Source organism: Pleurodeles waltl, chromosome 8 (genome assembly GCF_031143425.1).
Source record: "Pleurodeles waltl isolate 20211129_DDA chromosome 8, aPleWal1.hap1.20221129, whole genome shotgun sequence".
Lineage (NCBI taxonomy): Eukaryota > Metazoa > Chordata > Amphibia > Caudata > Salamandridae > Pleurodeles > Pleurodeles waltl.
Genome location: NC_090447.1, coordinates 982862470 through 982880045, shown reverse-complemented (window position 1 = coordinate 982880045; position 17576 = coordinate 982862470). Strand labels below are relative to the sequence as shown.

At 47.0% G+C, this 17576-nt stretch overlaps 1 protein-coding gene across 4 annotated transcripts in view; it reads right to left on the bottom strand.

The window, feature by feature from the left end:
• Nucleotides 1–209: 209 nt before the first annotated feature.
• The window catches only part of LOC138250396 (uncharacterized), a 410767-nt gene continuing 393400 nt past the window's right edge, over nucleotides 210–17576 (bottom strand). For all 4 annotated transcript variants that reach the window (XM_069205218.1, XM_069205219.1, XM_069205220.1 and 1 more), the window contains one exon: nucleotides 210–2522. In XM_069205218.1, coding sequence (XP_069061319.1) covers nucleotides 1269–2522 — 1254 coding nt within the window. In that variant the 3' untranslated portion in view covers nucleotides 210–1268. The remainder of the gene's footprint in view (nucleotides 2523–17576) is intronic.

Sequence of the window (17576 nt, the reverse complement as noted above, 5' to 3'; positions counted from 1 at the left end):
GTAAAGTGCAGAGGGTCCTAAAGCCAACACAAAAATGGTCAGAAAACCAGGAGGTGAAAGGCAAAACGTTTGGGGTTGACCCTGGAGAAAGGGCCATTTTCAACACAATCCCCTGTGCTGCTTTACTCTTCAGAATATCAAAACTATGCACTTCAGGATATTTTAAGGCACAATGTAAAGCAATCACTCTCAAACACCTTCGTAAGTAGAATAATCAAGTTTATTTAAGGGGCAAGTTCTCAGCTAGCAAAACTAAACCACACTAATATATATATATATATATACATCAGGAGAATAACATGAGAATAATGATAAAGATATAAGCACTCTGTGAATAATTGCAAGAGTAAGTGCATATAATACAAGCACACACAATATACCTCAATGCTCAATAGCATGAAAATGACTGCAAGAATAAGTGCATATTACGCGCGAACACACAATATACTTCAATGCTCAATAGCATGAAAATGACTGCAAGAATAAGTACATACTACGCGCGCACACACAATACACTTAATAAATTGAAAAGCTTCACCGAAAAGAGCGTCTGCATCCCTCCGCCGTACACAAAGCTGGGGAACCCAAATCAGCTGGCACAGGGAGCCTCTGTTCGGGACAATCAGTCCTCCTGGCGTTGCGTCCAACCCAGAAGAGAGTTCCTAAACCAGCCCATCCAGGCCCCCAACTTTTATAGTATTTACTAACGCCCAGGAGTCTTTTCTAGAAAAAGACCCCCTCCTTTACAAATTGTGCAATCGGCGGTACCTTGTTCACCCTTCGAGACGTCTCCTCAGAACGGGCCAAGTTCCCAGGAGAGGACTCCAAGGTGAAGCTTGCATTCCTCCTTGTGTACAGGCGCATCCCCCTGTTGTTCTAACTGATAGCTCGTGGAATGTAAATAGCGCCCTTCGTACCAGGCAGATGGAGCGAAGTTGAGCAGAAAACACCCCACCCTTCAGCTTGCCGAAGCTTGTGGAAAAACACAGAACAGTGCCTTACGCACCGAACCAGACTCGACAAAATGGAGTCGTGAACCAAAATGGAAGCGAAGGCCAATGAAAGCAGAGGCCAATGGTCCACACTCTGCACCACTGTTTACCTTGCACGTAGTGCTGCCGCATGCACGTAGTGTATGTAGCAATACATTTCCACCCTTGGACCATTTGGCCAACTTACAACTAAGTATATCCTATAAGCTGAAATGGCAATGCTCTTGGGCGACACTGAGATAGAAGGTTAGGCACACACTGAATACAACAACATAATTAAATTAAAATAACTGTTATGATAATGATTACACCAAAGATATAACGCAGTTGGCCTAAATTAGGCAGCCATCCAAAAGCCCAATCCCACCACCCCTTGTCAACATCCTGCTGCACCCCCTTCACCAACTTATGCAGGGCCTCTATGTGGGAGTTGATTGATATGGAGTGGTCGGATAAATTGAAGCAACATAATCCTTCAAAATCACTGCAGCCATGGTTGTGTTTAAGCAGTAAATAATCAATAGCAGCGCGATTCTGCAAAGCAGCTCTTCTAATTCCCTGTACATCTAATAACAGCTCAGCTAAGGCAGCTGATGTATAGTTAATATTCTTGACTACTAAACATGCAAGTTTATTAATAACTCTGGTATTATATACTGCAAGTCCTGGCACCCCTACGATAGAACCAGCTAAACTAACATATTCTGTTTTGGACAGCAATGAAATTTCAGAATCACAGTCCGTAGGTAATTGAATAGTGTCTCTGGTATAGCGAGGGTGTAGAGCAGTATCCATAGGAAACATGAGAAAGCCTAAGCGTGACCAGGCACAAGGCCCTCCGGTTAGATTGGCTGGAATATAAGTAAAAGAAAGATTACCACAAGAAAAGAGCCAACCTTTAGGCAACTTAACATTTTGAATGTGGCTGGCAGCAGGCACCACATGTTGGCAAAACATCGAATTATTTACATTCAAACAGGTTAGGTCAGTCCGTGAGTGGCACAACTGCCGTTGTGCAGCAGTTAAGTTTTTGCCTCTTTTCTCCAATTTGAGCTGAGCACATTTACCTATTTTCATAGGATCACAGGTCAATGAATAGCACACATCCCCATTTGAGATGTTAAACGTGAGTATAGATGTCATGTTCCTCCACAACAGCCTGCCCACCTCCGGGCAATGACGGCAGTACTCATAGAGTGACAGATGGGAGCGAACGTCACTCACATCCACCATTCCATCCTGGTTTGTATTGTTGAAGATGTGTAATAATACAGCAGCAGGAGTGGGCACTGCCACTAGACAAGTGGTAATCAAATCTTGAACGTTTTGCATGTTACTCATACAGAAGTGAGATATATTCAGCACTTCCTGCGCTAGATGAATCCAAACATTGTTCGGTTGATGCAGCAGCGTTGGCATCTGCGGCTGACGGTTGAATTTTTGGGCTATGAGCCACTCCCGCTCCCCGGTGGAGTCTCCCGAACGGGCTCCATACACCACACTCATGGCACAGGCACTCCACAGGATGATCTGAAAAGAACAAAGGACAAAACACGTATTATCATTCTCGCAGATAGCATTTGTCAGCGGGAACATGTTCCCATTTGTCTTGACCAGGTCGCATAACTACCAGGACATTGTCTGGTCCAGTGGCGATGACATCAGCGGGTTGAGGAGGGTTATTTGGGGATTCAATCCACACCTTGGCCCCTGGGTTCTTGTCAGTAGATCCGAACCCTCCTTTGCCTCTCACAGTGAGAAGAGCTGAGGCGCTCCCCTTCTTAACAACACCTCCATAAACCGGCATAATGACAATTTGGGCAACGCGATCACCAGGTTGCACCACTAGGTCTGTGTCACCACTGTTCAAGAGAATGACTTTCAATTCGCCTTGGTAGTCTGCATCTATCACGCCTCAGAAAACTTGGATGCCCCTCAAGGCAAGCCCAGATCGAGGGGCGATCAGACCGTAATGCTCAGGGGGAATCTGAATTCCCACCCCAGTTTCAATCAGAGTGATGTCTCTAGGTTTCAATCGATGCATGTGTAAAGCATGTAAGTCAAGTCCTGCAGATTCTGGTGTAGCTCGATATGGGGCCAAAGCTCCTGGAGCTGTTTCCCAATACATAATGGTATTACTCGTTGTAAACGGATTAATCTGTAAAGCAGGTGTCAGCATTCTCATGAGAGGTGTCTCGGCATTTGTTAGGGGTCGGTTGTTCAAAATTTGCAAAGCATCATACAAATTATCCCTCCACCCCTTCAGTGTCCCATCATTCAGTTTACGCAATTGTTCTTTTAGCAACCCATTCATTCTCTCAATCAGTCCCGCTGCTTGTGGGTAGTAAGGTATGTGAAAAATCCACTCAATATTGCGTTGTGCACAATAGTCCTGCACTAGGCTGCCCTTGAAGTGGCTGGCGTTATCACTTTGAATCTGGAGTGGCACCCCATAGTACAGAATCAACAGATCTAGTGTTTTCAGGGTGCTCTGCTGAGTTGCGCGCTTGCAGGGAAAGGCTATGAGATAACCAGAGTAAGTGTCTACCACAGTGCAGGCATACTGACACCCTCTGCTCACTGGCATTGGTCCAATGTAATCAATCTGCCAAATCTGTCCTGGCAATTTACCTCTACCTAGCTGGCCTCTCACCACCTGTGGGACCGGTCTGTGCTGTGCATGCTGACAAATGGGACATTCAATGATCGCTGTTTTAATCAAATCTAGGGGAAGATGCATCCCTCTAATCTCAGCCCACCTGTGAGTAGCCTTTTCTCCAAGATGTCCGCATTTCTGGTGTGCCCATTTAGCCATTCCCACCAAATCAGAACTCTGCGCCTCCACTTCAGCCTCTTGAATCTTGGCTCGATCGTCTGCAAGACAATTGAACCATCGGTCTAATGAATCAGTTGGACAGTGAGCGTCCACATGATAGACAGTCACGGTGCTTTGAGTTAACATTTCCCAGATCTCCTGCCATAACTCCTTCCCCCATACCTCTTTGTTATGGATTTTGTACTGATGTGCATGCCACGTGGGAAGCCAAGTAGCTAACCCATTGGCGGTAGACCAGGAATCTGTATAAATGTGACATTTTCCGGGTAGCTCCTGTTTTAAAGCCTGATACACGGCATAAAGCTCTGCATACTGGCTACTTTTTCCCTGTCCTGTAGTTGTCAAAAGCTTCTTGGTAACAGGATTATAGGACACTGCCTTCCAGTGCCTTTTCGCTCCAACATATTTTGCTGAACCATCTGTGAACCACACATGTTTTTTGTCATCTGCAGACAAGTCTGCGAACGGCTGGCCCCACCCTACTGGGGATTCACACACTGAAGGTACATCATGCAACATTTCGGAATTCTCCACTGGAGCCTGCGCTACCTGCTCATGCAAAACGGCGGTCCCTTTTGGACCCGCTCGTGCCCTGTCCTGGACATACCATTTCCATTTTATAATGCTGGCTTCTTGCGCATGTCCAATTCTATGAGTTTTAGGGGAACTCATCACCCACTGCATGATGGGAATTTCAGGCCTTAAAATCACATTGTGTCCCAGTGTAATTTGCTCAGTATCAACCAGGGCCCAATAGCAGGCCAGCAGCTGCTTCTCAAAGGGAGTATACCGCTCTCCTGCCTCAGGTAACTTCTTTGTCCAAAATCCCAGGGGCACCCTCTTTCTTCCTTGTTTTTGCCATAAACTCCAATTGGCATACTGCCCCTGGACTGTCACATTCAACTCAATGTCTCCCTCTCGAATCGGCCACAAATCCAAAGCATGCTGAATGGCGTCTTTCGCCAATTCAAACGCACGCTGCTCCTGCTCTCCCCATTCAAACGCATTTTTCTTTCGTGTAACTTTGTACAATGGGGCCAAAATCTGAGACAAATGGGGTATATGTTGTCTCCAATACCCGAATAGTCCAATAAAACTCTGGGCTTCCTTCCGATTTCGCGGTACTGCGAATTCCTTAATCTTTTGTTTCACTTTTGGCAACACTTCTCTGTGTCCCTGATTCCACTGAATGCCCAAAAATTTCACGCTCTGAGACGGTCCCTGCACTTTCTCGGGGTTAATCTCCCACCCTTGATTCTGCAAATGTTCCACCACCCTGTCTAGCTGAATTTGCACCTGTTCTTGCGTCTCTCCCTGCATCATCACGTCATCTATATAGTGAGAAATTTGCACTCCAGGAACCACTGGTACTTCATCCAAATGCTCTGCCACCAGCCGGTGGCAGATAGTGGGGCTATGTAAATACCCCATGGGTAATCTACAGAAGGTGTACTGACGCCCGCCCACTGGAATGCCAGCTGAGGCTGGCTCTCAGTAGCTATTGGTATCGTAAAGAAGGCATTGGCAATGTCAATGGTCGCATACCAAGTCCCACTGTGTTTCTGTATGTTCTCAATCAAGGTAATGGTGTCTGGGACCGCTGCAGTCAGAGGAGGTGTATGTTTATTCAATTGGCGATAATCAATGCAAATCCTCCAACTGTTATCACTTTTACGAACAGGCCAGAGGGCATTATTCCACGCAGTGGTGATGGGAACTATTACCCCGGCCTCTAGTAAATCATGTATAGTCTGGCTAATCTCCTCATGTCCTCCCGGTATTCTGTACTGTTTCATTTGAATCACCTTAGTAGCTTGGGGAAGTGTTACCGGAGGAATCTTCAACAGCCCCACCCTTGCGGCGGCTATTGATATAAATCTTTTGGAACCAAATTGATAACATCCATCTTCCAAATGTAGGGTCATCCCTTTCAAAATGTCAATTCCAATAATGTATTCGGGAATGGGCACAATCAGGACAGTGTATTCTCTCTTTGGAAGTGCCCCTATTTTCATGGGAACCACTATCTGCACTGCCGGGGTTTCTTTTCTGCCCAATCCCGTAATGGTGAAGTACTGTCCCCTGAATTTTCTTGGATTGCCATGAATCAAAGTGGCCTCCGCTCCGGTGTCAACGAGGGCTCGAACTTTTTGAACATTTCCACGTTTCCAATAAATTTCTATTTGACATGAGGTCTGTTATCTTTGCGAGCCCATCCCTGCACCGGAGTTTGGCCTGTTTCCTAATCTATTTTCACTCTGCGCACATCAGAGTCTGCCCAAGTTAAATCTGGATACAGTTTGCGGTAATTCTCAGGGAACTCCTCCTCCCTGTCTCTGCTTCGCAACCTCTCTGAGCTTACCAGCTCCCTCTCCCACTCTCTTCCTCGAGTTTTCCCAGAACCTGTCAGTTCCCGGTCTCTCTCCCTGCTCCGGGTTCCCTCCGCGCTTCGGTGCTCTTCCTCCCAATTTCCATCCTCTGGGGATCTCTCTCTACGGTGGGGTTCTCTCCCTCTCTCTCCCTTTTCACCCTCACGCTCCTCCCCTCCTGCCTTTCTCTGATTCACCACTTTGTTATCCTTCTTGTTCCCTTTCCTGCTCCCCTCCTTTTTATCCAAACCGCGTTTGCGGTACATTTCCCACATGTCCTTGGTGCTTATCCCATCAATTTCATTCCTGGTCACCCCATCTCGCAGCAAGGCCTGAAACATGTCTCGCCTTGTCACCCTGTTGTTATCAGTACGATTCTCAGACTGTGAATTCCTCTCTGGCTTAGCCCATTCTCCTAAATCACTTAACTCACGCACCGCTTCTACCACCTGAGACAATGGGTTACCCGTCTGATTAATTAACAAAGTCATGATGACATGCTTATATGCAGGAGGAGCGGCCCTAATCAGCCGGTTTCGCACAGACACACTTAAAATTCCATTCATCAAATCATGGGCATTACCCATAAAGATAGCTGTTTTCATCCCTTCTTCCTTCAATCTCTGTACTGCATCTCTCAAAGTATACCAAGGTTTATCATTAGGCGGCCAGTCTGACTCTGTCGGATACTTCTGAGCACACCCTTGCGCAGCTAGCTCTAACAAATTGGTCATGGGACCATTCCCTGGATAGGTTCTAAACTCATTTTGAATAACCGGGTCTGTACTTAACATACAAAGCCTCGGGGCGTCGCCGTGATCCAATTGGACCCCCTGGCCCCCCATATCGTGCACCCGCACCAACCACGTAAGCAATGTTTCCCCAGACCTCTGTCGAAATCTGTCTATCACATCACTTAGTTCTTGCTGTGTATAATCCTCCAGGGCATCCAACATCACCCCTCCAGGATTAGCTGGATCTATGCTGTAACTTTCGCCGATATATGGGCTGCGCACGGACAACATTCCTGCGCTCTGTCTTCTCCTGTCTAACATCTTGGCAGTCATCGCCCCCGGACCCATCTGAAAAATCAGATGTATCCCAGATGTTTCCATCCCAAAATTCAGGGTCAAAGGCTAATCCTGCCTGAGAGATAGCTAAATGCACCTTCTTTTTATTAACTTTCCCTCTTCGTTTCTTGTGTTTATATTTAGCTACGCTAACGGCCGTTCTCTCTGCAACCAGTTGGTACATTTCCAACTTATCACTTAATAATTTATTTTGACAAGCTAGCATGGTAGAGGAATTTCGGGCTTCTACTAACTCCTTCTCCAGCTGCTTGTGGTCTTTTTGTAACTGTAAACATTTTTCATACAACTTTCGGTAGGCAGAAAGCAAGATCCAGCCTCGCCTCCCCAACGCACAAACCTCCCTTCCCTTGTCAATTGAAACTTTCCGTAAACATATAAGAAGATCTTCAGGTTCCACATTCAACATACACGCATTCCAATTTTCACACAAACCAGCACAACGTGACCATTCCTGAGCTAAAAGTTTATACGGGGCAGTTTCCCATCCCGGTATTTCTATGTCTGGATTTGCTACCTGAGAACCTGCTTTTGAGCTCGCTTTGATCTTATTAAGCATTTTCCCTTTTTTTTTTTTTTCGAATCCTGCAAACGACTATGCCAATTTGTGCTGCTTTACTCTTCAGAATATCAAAACTATGCACTTCAGGATATTTTAAGGCACAATGTAAAGCAATCACTCTCAAACACCTTCGTAAGTAGAATAATCAAGTTTATTTAAGGGGCAAGTTCTCAGCTAGCAAAACTAAACCACACTAATATATATATATATATATATACATCAGGAGAATAACATGAGAATAATGATAAAGATATAAGCACTCTGTGAATAATTGCAAGAGTAAGTGCATATAATACAAGCACACACAATATACCTCAATGCTCAATAGCATGAAAATGACTGCAAGAATAAGTGCATATTACTCGCGCACACACAATATACTTCAATGCTCAATAGCATGAAAATGACTGCAAGAATAAGTACATACTACGCGCGCACACACAATACACTTAATAAATTGAAAAGCTTCACCGAAAAGAGCGTCTGCATCCCTCCGCCGTACACAAAGCTGGGGAACCCAAATCAGCTGGCACAGGGAGCCTCTGTTCGGGACAATCAGTCCTCCTGGCGTTGCGTCCAACCCAGAAGAGAGTTCCTAAACCAGCCCATCCAGGCCCCCAACTTTTATAGTATTTACTAACGCCCAGGAGTCTTTTCTAGAAAAAGACCCCCTCCTTTACAAATTGTGCAATCGGCGGTACCTTGTTCACCCTTCGAGACGTCTCCTCAGAACGGGCCAAGTTCCCAGGAGAGGACTCCAAGGTGAAGCTTGCATTCCTCCTTGTGTACAGGCGCATCCCCCTGTTGTTCTAACTGATAGCTCGTGGAATGTAAATAGCGCCCTTCGTACCAGGCAGATGGAGCGAAGTTGAGCAGAAAACACCCCACCCTTCAGCTTGCCGAAGCTTGTGGAAAAACACAGAACAGTGCCTTACGCACCGAACCAGACTCGACAAAATGGAGTCGTGAACCAAAATGGAAGCGAAGGCCAATGAAAGCAGAGGCCAATGGTCCACACTCTGCACCACTGTTTACCTTGCACGTAGTGCTGCCGCATGCACGTAGTGTATGTAGCAATACATCCCCCCAGTATAAAGCCAGAGCGAACAAATCAATACCTTGATGGGCTTCCCTGCTTAGGAGGATATAACTTGGACAATGGCCAAGTACTGCAGGGGTACTTGTCAGTTCTACATCTCTCTGAACTCAGTTGGATCCCTCTGTCTATACTCTTGGGGGACACTGAGCTGATCTATGGGGAACCCTTCTCCTCATCCATCTGTGAACCCCATCTGTGCAGTACCTAACTTTAACTTGTTCACAAATGCATCCCAGGTATGCAGACAACACCACCATGACCAACAAAGTGACATGGCCCATTCCACCACTTGGGCCTCATTTCTTTCCCCAACCCAGGGAAAGTGCTGTCCACAAGGACAACAATCAACAGAGACCACTGACAACTGGCAGTGTCCAGAGCCAGGCCACAGGCCATCCAGGGCTCTCTGTCCTCTGATATTTCTCAGAGTGGGGGGCAGTAGCCCCAGGTGTCTTGCACCCTTCTTTTACTCGGCCTCCCACCAGTTCCGGGGTGGTATCATGACACTGGACCATCAGTCCAGGGTCTGTACCGTTAGGCTGAACATGTGCCTGGCAAGCCAGGACTTCCAGGGGAGTACAAATACCTACCACAAGGAAAACACACTCTGCATTTGTTGTGCAAGAGTCTGCCTGGCACAGGTCCCCAGCCCTCTGTCCCTGTGACAGTGCATGGTTCCCACCTCAGGCCAGAAATGGCCTCACAAGCGTAAGTCTTGGGGTGCTCTGACTTCAGACTTGGCAACCCCTGATCCACTGGTCGACCCACTGTGGACTGTTTCCACCTTCAACTCCTTTATCTATGTCCCTGTTCCCTCCACTGTTGAGTTTTATCCCCAGAAATCAGAACTGGTAGGACATTTGTGGCAGTCACACAATCCAGCTCTCCTGACACTGTGGTGCTTCAATCAGTGGGCAGTCTCTTGGTACAGACCATGTTTCCCTCTTATGTCCCCTCTGAGAGCAATCTAAGCCCTGGTGCTGGAAATAGGGCACCCTGTGCCTCTGCCCACCCCCATCCCTTTTTTTACTCTTGGAAAGGACATTGGACCCTTTCTGCCCCTCCACTACACTGGGACCTGTCTCGGTCACTGTGACCCTTCCCATACTCTGATGGGGAAAACCTGAGCCACCGTCCTTGGGATCACTCCCCAATGCCATCCCAGACACTCCGATACTCACCCAGAGGTCTGCCTCCTTTCCAAGCTCTCTAGGGTCTGAGAGCTTACAATTCACTAGGTGTTGACATAGCTCTAGAAAACAGTGACTGAACATGTGCTCTCTAGCAATCAAATTGTACAGCCCCTTGAATGTGTTCCCCATACTACCCTTCACCCAACCATCCACTGCCCTGCAAAAGTGACCCACAAAATTCCCCCAGCACTGGTGAGACCATTTCCTACTGCCCCGTAACCTCAACCTGCACTCTTCTGGGATGAAGCCATATCACTTGACAAAGGTTTCCTTGAGGTCACGAGGGACTGGTGCAAATCAAAAGTTCAGACTTACTGCATTGAAGGGTAGGCCAACTACAGAACCCATACAGGGTCCACTGAAACAGTACCTCTGATGGAGCAAAGTGTTGACGCCGAGGGCACAGTGCATTAGTTTTAGCAGAAATCAGCTGCAGAACCCACTCCTGAGGTCCAGTACTGGGCACCTCAGACAAGGGTAGCACTGATGGCAGAGTCTAACAAATAATGACCCAGTGTTACATGATTGTGGAAGGTTTAAAGAGACGATGGGCCATCTCTTTACCAAACACACTTTTGCTCAAGCTAGTGATAATATGTTATTAAACTTACGTCAGGGCAACAAGGTTCTCCTGACTTAGATTACAAGCTTTTGTAAGCTGTTTACAGAAATCAAGTGGGCAGTAGAGAAGAGAACCTCCCTCTTTTATAGAAGGCTAAGAGATGACTTAAAAGATTCCTTGGTGCACATAGTGGATCTCCCGTCGGGTTGCTCTGAATTAATTGACTTGGCTATTCAGTTGGATCATATGTTAATCGAACAAAAGGGAGAACGTCCCCAAGGGGGGCCCAAATTGTTTACAAACTGAGCGAAAAGAGGCAGAGTCCAAGCATCAGGATAATACAAGCTTGTGCAGATAGGGGGCTTGCACAGCCCTCTGATCGCTGAGGAAAAGGAACATGGAAAAAATATAAATTTATGTTTCTATTGTGGTAAGGCAGGGCACTTTGCTCGAGAGTGTATTGTCAAACCAAAAGGAATTTGAAAGAATGTCTGATTTGGTGCAGGAAAACCTGGGAGCTCAGCTGACATGGGGATCAACCAGTCTGGTGTGGTTCTGGAACCGACTCAGCATCACTTGGCAAACACCTCACATAAGGTTCCACAACATTTTACAATACTAGGTTCCCTCACACTTTGTCTCAGCAGCGGCAGGTCTTACCTATACTCTTAGACTCCAGAGTACTGGAAGCTTCTTGGACCTTGCCTTGGCCAGTTCCTTACATATTCCACACATTATGAAATTATTCATGTAAAAGGGGGTGACAATAGGAAAACAGCCTTCTGAACCAAGTTAGGACTATACAAATACACAGTCATGCCATTTGGGTTATGTAATGCCCCAGCAGCATTCCAATACTTTATACATGAAGTTCTGTGAGATCTACTGGACATTTGCATGGTCGTATACATTGACAACATGCTTGTTTATTCATTAAACATAACAGAACACATAGATCATGTCAGGGACATACTACCAAGACTCCAAAAACATGTTCTTTGTTACATTTAAAGAATCTACATTTCATACTCAATCTGTTGAAAACCTGGGATACATCTTGGCTGCAGAAGGGATAACCATGGATAGAAAGAAGGTTCGGGCTATATTAGACTGCCCAGGACCAACCTTTGCAAGGAGGTGCAGTTTCATGGGTTTTTCAAACTGTTACAGATGATTTAGCACCCATTATTCTGACATTGTAAGTCTAATTACTAGGCTTCTAAGAAATAAGGTACTCTTTGTGTGGTGCCAGGAAGCCAATGATTCCTTCAATCTACTAAACAATTGATTTACCACAGCCCGATACTCAGACATCCAGATCGCAAGCAGCCTTAATTTGTGGAGGCAGACACCTCTCAGGTAGAAGTTAAAGGTATTCTGTCGCAACACAATAGCACAACTGGGCACATGCACCCAGTTGCCTTTTATGCAAAAATTGCCTGCTGAACAGAACTGTGTAGTTGCCTAACAAGAATTATTGGCAATCAAATTATGTTTCAAAATGTGGCAGCAATATTTAACATGTGCTCAATATATCATTACAATATGCACTTATTGTAAGAATCTCCAATTCCCTAGCCTTACACAAATAAGGTGGTTATGGATTTTTAGTGAATGCAATTTCATCATCATCTATCGACCAGGCACACAACACACAACAGACCGAGGCTGTTGTGCTTTCAAGGTGGGGTTACATAAGTCATGACTCAGGAACAGATAACACAGAACATATTGCAGGTGCAAATCTTCCCAATGCTCCTGCTGGCCATTGAACTCCAGGACCAGCAACGAAGACACCAGCCATAAGTACACTCACCTAGCACACACTTGAGGGAACGGCATTAGTACACACACATGGCATGGCAAGCCATGCCCACACACATACACACGCAATCAAACACCTGTACCAACACACACATACACACACGCCAAATAGCATATCCATGACACATACATGTGGAAGGAATTCCAGGACAAGGTTGTCTCCATCGACACCAATGGGGCATTGGTTCAGATATGATTGTTGTGTAGCCATTTTAGCTATAGTTTTATACACGTTATTTTAGCATATCTAGGCCTGTCGCTGTGCACTAGATATATTTTATTCAGCTTCGGTTTATTATTTTAACATTAGCCACATTTGCAGTGTTGTTTTATGTTTTTTCTATCTAGCTGTTCTTCGCCTAGTTCAGCAATGTGTTCGAAAACAAGACATTTCTTTCACTCTGTTCTTTTCTCAAGGCTGCAGTAAGATAGGTTGCCAGAAAAAGTGGTACGCTTTGTCTCCAATGTTCACAGAAACATACCCACTCTTACATGGGGATCCTTTCTTGGAACATCAGATGTTTTATTGTAAAAACACTACTTTGACCCATGTACGTTGGAGGGAGATTCCAGCCAGATGACCACGACTGTATGCTAGTTACCGATTGCTTCGCTGCAGCTGCTTATGTAGACTACAGGCCTTTTGCTTAGGTATGAGGGATGATATCTTCCCTGGGGGAACTTGAAGGGCAGAATTAGAGCTTAACATGCAGTGCTCTAACATAGCTTAGGTAGGAACTATCCCTACAAACCTTAGTGACAGTATGGTAGCATTATTCTTCTGTTTTACTCTCCTTGCCACAATTTTAATCTTATTGTGCTTCATCGTCCTAGTTATTGCAACACATGCCTTATTATCTAAGATGCAGTTACTTCAATGAAACCATATTGAATTTTACTCTGCCTCTGATTGTCCTTGCATATGTGAGACTAATGTAACTGAGAGAAACGGGTGAGATATGAGTGACCACGATACCCCTGAGGAGTCATGTAGGTAATGCACCCGGTTGCCCCAATCATCCCTGCTCTTGGGTGGAGATGAGGCACTGCTAGTTAGCCGGAACAAACTCGGATTAGGCCGACAGGTGTCACATGGTGCGGGATCAGATTCAGTCCCCCGCAGTAAAGGTGATTCTGCCGCCAGAATCCAGTAGTCTCATTAGGATAATGAGAACCTACGCAACATGATAAATAACATAATACAAGGAACAACTATGTACAATGAGGCCCAAGGGCCAGTCCAAAAAGGTCCATTGTGCCCCAACAACACAAGGCACAGAATGAGGCACCAACTTGATTCTTGACTGCAAACTGCTGGCCTCCACTGGGCAGGGGCATCAATGGGGCAAGCAGGTACCTCAGGGGTGAGAGGGGGCAGAAGTGGGGGTTTGGGCTTGTAGGGGGGTCCTTAGGTTTGGGTTTGGATGGGGGTCCTTGGGTCTAGCCTTGAAGGGGGGTCCTTGGGTTTCCCCTTGGAGGGGTGCTCCTTGGGTCTGGCCTTGGAGGGGGGGCTCCTTGGGTCTGGGCTTGAGGGGGGCTCCTTGGGTTTGGGGGTGTGTGGCCTTTGACTTTGTGTTTAGGGGAATGGGTCTGGCTTTGGAGGGGGGACTGTGAACTTGGCGGGGTGGATGTGTTAGGCAGAGGAGGGGCATGGCTACCACCAGGGGAGGACAGAGAGGCAGAAGGCCAGGGTGTGGAGAGGGTAATAGGGCACTTGGGGGGCAAGGACTAGGTCACCAGCGGGGAACAGGGAAAATTCACGCAGGAAACATTTTTGGGGGGCACAGGGACAGTCATAGCAGAAAGGTATGGGAATGGAGGTAGAGGGAGTGGTTGAGAGGTGTGTATGTGGAGGTGATTTGGGTGCAGGTGCATGCATTGATGCCATGTGTGTGCTGTGTGACTGTTGGGTGGATGAGTGTGGGCTGTTAGATGTAGTCGGAGGAGGGGGAAGCTGCAGGGAGATGGCAGGGGGGATGTGTGAGTGTATGTTGTGGTGGTGTCTGCAGATAGGGTGGATGTGCTGCATGTGGGTGTGTTGACATTGCACATGTGGTGTATGGGGTGCATGTATCCGGGTCTGATATTGTGGTGACAGTGGCAGTGAGGGCACAATGTGGCAGGATCTGGGATTGATAAGGGGGTGACTGCAGGTATGAGTGATGTAGTGCCTATGGGGGGGGTGTGGTGGGGGAGTCGGTGTGGGGAGTAGATGTTGGCATGTCTACATCTGTATGTTGTGTGGGTGCATGTTGGTGGTTGCGTTTGTGGTGCTTATGTTTGTCCTTGCATACCGTGTCTGTTCATGTGCATGCATGTGGGTCAGAAAGTGTGCCTTCGATGGGTGAGGGGAGAGGGATGTGGGAATGGGAACAGGTAGCTGGAAGGGGGGGCGGTAGAAGAAGGGACGCTGGCTGCCATTAATGAGGAGGCCAGAGCCTGAAATGATCTTTGCAGGCCAGTCAGGGCACCTTGGATGCCTTCCAGGAATGCATTGGTCTGCGGCATCTGCTTTGCCAGTACCTGGATGGCATTCACGAAGGTTGACTGTCCCACAGAGATGGACCTCAGGAGGTCAATAGCCTCCTCATTGAGGGCAGCAGAGCTGACGGGGCAGGGGCAGAAGTGCCTGAGGTGAAGGAGCTACCCACCCTCCTGGGTGAATGGGCGCGGGCAACTGGGAGGGGAACTACAGGGAGGGCGTTGTTGGAAAGGGGGGTAATGAACAAGGATGGTGTTGGGGTGGTCCCAGATGGGACAGCCACTGCCAGGGAGCCACCATAGGAGGAGGAATCTGAGGATGGTGTTGTCAATCCTGTCTCCACCCTTGGTACTCCCCTCTGTCCCACTGGTCCCCTCTGCTCCGCTGGATTCAACCTTCAGGACAGGCGGATGCCATTTTACATGTATCTAGTGAATAGTGGCAGAATGTTAGGTGCATCATGGTTGACATAATGTGAATATTGCACAACTCTACTGTGTACACACTGTGAATGCTGCTTCTTGTGACTTCTCCCTCTCCTATTCCCAGATACGGTGCAATGTTGAGGATGAGACATGCTCCTGTGTCTCATCAACCTTGCTACCCTAGAAAAGCGACATGTCATTCAGACATATTGTGTGAACCGTCAGACCATCATGGGGCTGGTGACCCAGTTGGAGCCTGATCAGTTGCCTGCCATACGTCATCCCAATGTCATCCCTCCCACAGTACAGGTGTTGTCAGTCCTCCACTCTCTTGCCACAGGCTTGTTCCAGACTACAGTGGGACTGGCAGCAGGGATGTCACGGGTGTTGTTCAGTAACATCTTGAGGGATGTATTATGTGCCCTGCTAAGACTCCTGCCCTATCAGGTTCCCCCAACCTGCAGATTTTGCCACTGTCAAAGCTGCCTTCTACGATTTGCACATGTCCCTCATGTAATCAGGGCCATAGATGCCACACACATTGCCTTGGTGCCACCCTGGATGAATGAGCAAGTGATCAGGAACCGAAAAACTTTTATTCTATCAATTTGCAGGTAGTGTGTCTTGCTGGTCAATGTATCTCCCAAGTGATGGCCAAATTCCCTGGTTCTGTGCATGACACCTTCATTCTACAGAACAGCAACATCCTGCACATGATGGCACAACTACAGAGGGACTTGGCCTGGCTTATCAGTATGTATCCATTTGTATGTGTGCCCCTGTACACAAAACTGTCTTCACACCAACCACTATCCCCCTCCTGGTCTTGACAAGGGTCCTACCTCTGTGCACTCTCACATAAAGGACAAGAAATAACAGTAGAAGCACTCTACCCAAGCAGAGTAGACTACTACTGCCATACGAAACAGCTCAGCTGTTACAAAATTGCCCTAACCCACTATTTGTGGCATGCTTTATCATTGGGCTTCTGATAACACATCCCCATGCAGACCAACGTAGGATGGAGCAATAGAGACAGGGAACACAAAACAATACAACACAAAACAAATGGGGATCTAACATGCAGATTGTCACTAAAACTATCTCATGGGAGTCAACTCCTAGTCTTTATTCAGGGACCCCCTGTATAGGGTTAAAAATAGATTCACGGTGGTGATATTAGGAAACAATTCTCTGCACATCGCTGTGCTCAAGTCGTCAACATGTTTTGTCCATTTCCTTTGCCCCTAAGGGTCAGTCGCCCTTCGTCAGGACCCTTGATCCCCTATTAAGTTGGTCCCCTGCCTGTTGTAAGCTGGACTTCAATCAAAATGAATAATTGGGCTCAATTGTCCCTTATCTGTATACAGAATCTGAATTATCGAGTTTTCATTATATATCTCTTAAACCGGGGCCCGGAGAAGCACCTCCCTGTAGTCAAACACTCATCAAGGGACCAGTACCTCTTTTTTTTACCACTCGTGGCTCCTACCTCTGTGCACACAAGTGACTCTGGCTACTCCAACCTTCCCTGGCTACTGACACATGTGAAACATATGACTACAGATACTGAAAACAGTTTCAATGTGGCCCACGGTAGGACAAGGCATATGATCGAGAGAACCTTTGGGCAACTGAAGGCCAGATTCCGGTTTCTGCACATCTCCTGAGGTGCACTACTCTACAAACCACTGAAGGTGTGATAGATTGTTTTTGCCTGCTGCATGCTACACAATCTTGCCCTGTGTCATCACATCCCATTGCTGGATGCACAGGAGGTGGCAGCTGGACCAGTGGGTGATGAAGGGGACATAGGGTGTGATGAGGAGGAAGATGATGAGGATGCAGCTGACTCCAGAGCAGAATTGACACGACAATACTTCCACTGAGCTACATGTATGTATCAGATGTATGGTATGTGAGCGGTACTCCTGGCTGCCTTGTGACATATATCCTCCTGGTGTCTGTTAGCACTGATGGTATTTGATGCAGCTCTGCTTCTGGGTGGATTTGGAGGGGTCACATTTGCCCATCACTGGAATAGTTACTATGCACATTTCAGTGCACTACTCACCTTGCTGAGGTGTTGCTTCACTTGTGACATATGTGTGCATTTCCCTAGTCCCCTGTACTGCCATGGCATC